Source organism: Acinonyx jubatus, chromosome B4 (genome assembly GCF_027475565.1).
Source record: "Acinonyx jubatus isolate Ajub_Pintada_27869175 chromosome B4, VMU_Ajub_asm_v1.0, whole genome shotgun sequence".
In the NCBI taxonomy this organism is placed as follows: Eukaryota; Metazoa; Chordata; class Mammalia; order Carnivora; family Felidae; genus Acinonyx; species Acinonyx jubatus.
The window spans coordinates 39,348,580-39,354,269 of NC_069387.1; the positions used below are offsets into that span (position 1 = coordinate 39,348,580).

The 5,690-nt window shown below is 53.8% G+C and overlaps 1 protein-coding gene across 1 annotated transcript; it reads left to right on the forward strand.

Annotated features, from left to right (window-relative positions):
* The first annotated feature begins 2,295 nt into the window (after positions 1-2,295).
* KCNA5 (potassium voltage-gated channel subfamily A member 5) lies at positions 2,296-5,231 on the forward strand. Its single transcript, XM_015061411.3, has one exon. It carries the CDS (start codon positions 2,623-2,625, stop codon positions 4,432-4,434), a length of 1,812 nt encoding a protein of 603 aa, XP_014916897.2. The 5' UTR covers positions 2,296-2,622; the 3' UTR covers positions 4,435-5,231.
* Positions 5,232-5,690: the final 459 nt, after the last annotated feature.

The following is a 5,690-nucleotide window of genomic DNA, read 5'->3' on the forward strand; positions in this document are numbered from 1 at the left end:
TTTCCATACAACACCCAGTGCTCATCCCAAAAGGTGCCCTCCTCAATACCCATCACCCACCCTCCCCTCCCTCCCACCCCCCATCAACCCTCAGTTTGTTCTCAGTTTTTAACTGCTTTCTTTAAAGCACATCCTCCCAGTATACCCCCATGGCTGCCATATGTGACATCTGAAGATAATTGTACAAGAAATCTATAAATGCTGGTAAATGTATGGAAAGCAGATTGAAGGAAATACCACATTAAAGGAAACCTGCTTTATATGCTTTTTCAGCACTGTTTATGTTGTGCTCTTATTCTTCAGGGAACAGTCTCTCTAAGGGCCCCTGGAAGACAAGGTCCTGAGGACTCTATCCCATAGGGAGCTCAGGCAGAGCCCTTGTGTGAACCAAGATGGCATCCCTGTATTACAATGTGCATGAATCAGTAAAGACGACTCAGTGGACATGGGTCTCTTGAGCTCACCCTCTACAAACTCAGTAGGCCCCAGGCTCCCAGGGGCAAACCCGATCCTGACCAGACAACCTGAGAGCCAGAGAAGAATTAAAAACTCAGGGCAGATGGAACAGGGATAGCAGAGGTCTAGGGAGGGGAGGACAAGGCTCTGTGGTTACAGTGATACCCTCACATATTGATTTTCACTTTCCTGCCCCTTCCTCACCCAGGCACATTTGCAAAGACAGCCACCCCCCATGCACAGAACCACACACAATGAAAACATTTACATAGACCACATTCACATCCACCTTCATGCAACACACAGAAAGGCCCCATGCAGAAAAGCCCTATTTCTTCATACCTGACACAAGCTTCTATGTGCACACCTTGCTATTCCAGCATACACTTGTGCACCCCGTAGCAAGTTTCCCAAACTTCCCTTATGTGCAGATACATTTCCAGACAAGAGGCCGTAACATCCATATATATTAACAATAAACAACATACAGGAACAAAAAGAGACAAACTTTGAATGAACTTTGAACATTCAGAAACAGCGGCTTTATGGTAACTTAAAATCAACAAATATCTGGAGGCTATGTCTGGAGATGGCAGATATGACTTGAAAGATATTTCTGTTGTCCACTAAAACCCCACAGGGGCTGGGGCAGGGGTAGATAGCCCATTTCCTAACCTAGAGAGACTTGGCTGTTACTCAGCCAACCTCCTGCCTCCCGAGGGAGAAAATTAAAGCTCTCAGGCCAGATGCCAGGAAGGGGGAGCACTTGTACCTGGAACAGGGGTTACACATTTCTGTAGAGGTGTAGACTGGAGGGAGCAAGGGCCCAAGCTCTGCTTGCTTGGATTTGAATCCCAGCATCACCACTTTCTACCTGTATGACCGTGGACAATTTAGTCAATCCATGTGTCTCATTTTCCTCACCTAGGAAATGGAGATAGATAGTAATAGTACTCAGAAAACACATTGCTGTAGGAATACACCGGTCAGTATTCATAAAGTGCTGAGGGTAAACCTAGTACATCCTAGGAGCAAGGTAAGTATTGCTTCTTATTCTACTCTTGGGAGTCCTCTAGCCCTGGGATTCCACAACCTCCCTGCCCCTCCTCCCTCCCTCCCCCCCAAACCCCTCTTCACAAAGCTGTAGTTGCTAGCTCCAAGCTTCACAGTTCTCACCAGGATCTTTCCCTTCCTCCTCCCCTTCTCTGTTAACGGTTTTTATAAAGAGATTTGTGGAGAGAGCATGGAGGAGTTGTGTGTCCTCAGCAAATTTGTTCCGCGGGCCATCACTTTCTGGACTGGGAATCAGGGCTGTCCCAGCGCAATGGCATGGGGCACTGCCAGCTCTTAACCTTTTGTTGGGTGTGTAGGAAGATGGGAAGAGACAGGCTTCTCCACTGGTCTGGAGGTATCTCCATTGCTATGGATCTCTAGATTTCTAGATCCGCAGGAGCTCCGCCCAGCCCCTTCCTGTCTGTAATTTTTCCCCAAGAAGAGAGAATAGGACTGTTATTTCTTGTCTCATCCGTCCAACCCAAGGCAATTCATTTCCCCTGGAGTCCAGAGGCGTTCAGCGAGCTCCCAGGTGAACTGAAATCCACAGCTATTCTCATCTGGTTGCCCTGGGAGTTTGGGCGCTCTGGGTACAACCTGTTCCTCCAGCCTCTCCGTTCCCTCCCCCCTCCCTCCCTCCCCCGGCTGCGCCCCGCTCAGCCCCCCTTCCTCTCCTTGCCCGGGGCCCCAGCAGTGGCCTCCGGGAAAACACCCGCTGCTGCGTGCCCCGAGAGGTGAGGCGGAAAGAGGAGGGGAGGGGGCCGGGCGGGGTTGGGGGGGAGGTGAGGGAGGAGGCGGGGGAGCCGCGCAGGGTGGAGGCAGAGCACCGCCCCGCAGCCAGAGAGGGGCGGCTGAAGGTTGCATCTGCTGGAAGGAGGCTTTGGCTGCTTGGTAACGGGCTGCCAGAACAGAGAGCGAGGCTGAGAGCGGGGCAGCAGCTTCCTGACGTCAGGACCGAGCCAGGGGATCCTGCCAAGCAGCCCCAGCCCGCCCCACAGGGGGGCCGGCCGACGGTTCGAGAAGAGCCCCGGACGCGAGGCGCCCAGCGGGGCGTGAGGTGGGGGGCGCAGACGCCGGTCAGCAGGGGCGAAGCATGCCCCCTGCCCCCTGGCCATGGAGATCGCCCTGGTGCCCCTGGAGAACGGCGGTGCCATGACCATTAGAGGAGGAGGTGAGGCCCGGGCAGGCTGTGGCCAGGCCATAGGGGGAGAGCTCCAGTGCCCCCCGACGGCTGGGCTCGGCGATGGACCCAAAGAGCGGGCTCCAAAGGGGCGCGGCGCGCAGAGGGGAGTGGACCCGGGAGGGCGGCCTTTGCCGCCGCTGCCACAGGAGCTGCCACAGCCTCGACGGCTGCCACCGGAGGACGAGGAGGGAGAAGGCGACCCTGCCTTGGGCATGGCAGAGGACCAGATGCTGGGCGCGGGGTCCCTTCACCACCAGCGCGTCCTTATAAACATCTCCGGGCTGCGCTTCGAGACGCAGCTGGGCACGCTGGCGCAGTTCCCTAATACCCTCCTGGGGGACCCAGCCAAGCGCCTGCGCTACTTCGACCCCCTGAGGAACGAGTACTTCTTCGACCGCAACCGGCCGAGCTTCGATGGCATCCTCTACTACTACCAGTCGGGGGGCCGCCTGCGGAGGCCGGTCAACGTCTCCCTGGACGTGTTCGCAGATGAGATCCGCTTCTACCAGCTGGGGGATGAGGCCATGGAGCGCTTCCGGGAGGACGAGGGCTTCATTAAAGAAGAGGAGAAGCCCCTGCCCCGCAACGAGTTCCAACGCCAGGTGTGGCTTATCTTTGAATATCCAGAAAGCTCGGGGTCCGCGAGGGGCATCGCCATCGTCTCGGTCTTGGTCATTCTCATCTCCATCATCACCTTCTGCTTGGAGACCTTACCTGAGTTCAGGGATGAACGCGAGCTGCTCCGCCATCCTCCAGCGCCTCACCAGCCTCCTGGGCCAGCCCGGGGGGGGAATGGCAGCGGGGCTCTGGCGCCTCCCTCTGGCCCTACGGTGGCACCTCTCCTGCCTAGGACCCTGGCAGACCCCTTCTTTATTGTAGAGACCACTTGTGTCATCTGGTTCACTTTCGAGCTGCTTGTACGCTTCTTCGCCTGCCCCAGCAAAGCAGAGTTCTCTCGGAACATTATGAACATCATCGATGTTGTGGCCATCTTCCCTTACTTCATCACCTTGGGCACTGAGCTGGCAGAGCAACAGCCAGGGGGTGGAGGAGGAGGTGGCCAGAATGGGCAGCAGGCCATGTCCCTGGCCATCCTCAGGGTGATCCGCCTGGTCCGGGTGTTCCGCATCTTCAAGCTGTCCCGCCACTCCAAGGGGCTGCAGATCCTGGGCAAGACCTTGCAGGCCTCCATGCGGGAGCTGGGTCTGCTCATCTTCTTCCTCTTCATCGGGGTCATCCTCTTCTCCAGTGCCGTCTACTTCGCAGAGGCTGACAACCAGGAGACCCATTTTTCCAGCATCCCGGATGCCTTCTGGTGGGCAGTAGTCACGATGACCACGGTAGGCTATGGGGACATGAGGCCTGTCACTGTAGGGGGCAAGATTGTGGGCTCGCTGTGTGCCATCGCTGGGGTCCTCACCATCGCCCTGCCTGTGCCGGTCATTGTCTCCAACTTCAACTACTTCTACCACCGGGAGACAGACCACGAGGAGCAGGCAGCTCTTAAGGAAGAGCAGGGCAGCCAGAGCCATGGGGCAGGGCTGGACAGTGGAGGCCCTCGGAAGGCCAGCTGGAGCAAGGGGTCCCTGTGCAAGCCTGGGGTGTCCCTGGAGAATGCAGACGGAGCCAGAAGGGGCAGCTGCCCCCTGGAAAAATGTAACCTCAAGGCCAAGAGCAATGTGGACTTGCGGAGGTCCCTCTATGCCCTCTGCCTGGACACGAGCCGGGAAACGGATTTGTAAGGGGAAGCCTGGGCAGATTGGTGGTAGTGGGACAGGAATGGGGGAGGCCTCCTGAGTCTGGGCATCTACTTCATACCACAGAGTATTTCAAGCCCACCTTGAAGTCTGTCCCTCTTCTTCCACTTCTTCTGTTCCTCCCCCTCCCTCCCTTGATCCCCCATTTTTCCTCTTCTTTCCATGACACCAAGGGTCGCCTATTTTTAAAAAGTACCACATTCCATGACGCAGGAGCTGTTGAAATGGTGGGCACTGTAAATGGATGTATTTGTAGCCAGTTTCCTATACCCAGCAGAGGGATAACCCAAACAAAAATAACTTTAAATAGCCCAGATCCCAAGAGATTTTGTAACCCCCTCCATGTGTTCCAAATTTGCTTTACATATGATTTTATTTGTGTATAGGGGGAAATATTATTTTTATGGCTGGTGAATGGATTTTTGTACTGTAGTTCAGATGGAGATATTTTGGATACATTTTCCAGAAATGTTGTATTTGTGGAAGAGAGAGTTATTGTGATGTTTTTATGTGATACGTATATTACAGCCAGAGACCCTGGTTGTGGCTGTTCTGGTTCCTGTGTCTATAAGCCTCTCTCTTTTCTGGGATGTGGTATTGGTGCTTTGAGTTTAGGGCAGGGAATGTTCTGGAAGAAAGGAAAATCTGACCTTTTTTGTGCGCCTTAAACAATTCTTGTAACTTTCTTTGAAAAGCATTTTAATGATGTTGAAGATAGGCTTCTGATAATTCATTCTCTTTATTTTTATCCCAGGAAATAAAATGTTACTTGGTTGAGGCAAGTGTTAGTTTTGTTTTTGTTTTGAAATTTAGAAAGGAGTCTGTGACTTACTGTTTCTGGTTTTGAAGTCAGAGCAAACACCACCTTCACTGGGGTAGATCACTTGGAAAGTTAGTGGTTTGATTGTCAACTTCTTTTGCTGGGCCCCCTCTGCCCATCACAGACAGAGGGATGAATGAACTCTATTTGCCTCAGACTGTTTATGACATGCCACCTGATGGTACGGTATCAGACTCAACCATCAGCGGGGCGGGGCCGGGGTGGGGGGAAGGAGCCAAAAGGCATGAGAAGATCAGACCCCTTATGACCCCACTGCTGTCTCCTGGGACTGCATTTCTGAGTTCTCCTTTGTCTGCAGGCTTTAAGCCCTGTTTAACATGGCTCTCAACAGCTCTGTGAAACAAGCCTGATTCTCACAGACATGAAGCCTGTTCACAAAAGTGCAGCCCTGGTGTGAAAG

Coding starts and splice junctions, on each gene's coding strand:
- KCNA5 (XM_015061411.3), top strand. CDS start 2,623: ATGGAGATCGCCCTGGTGCCCCTGGAGAACGGCGGTGCCATGACCATT.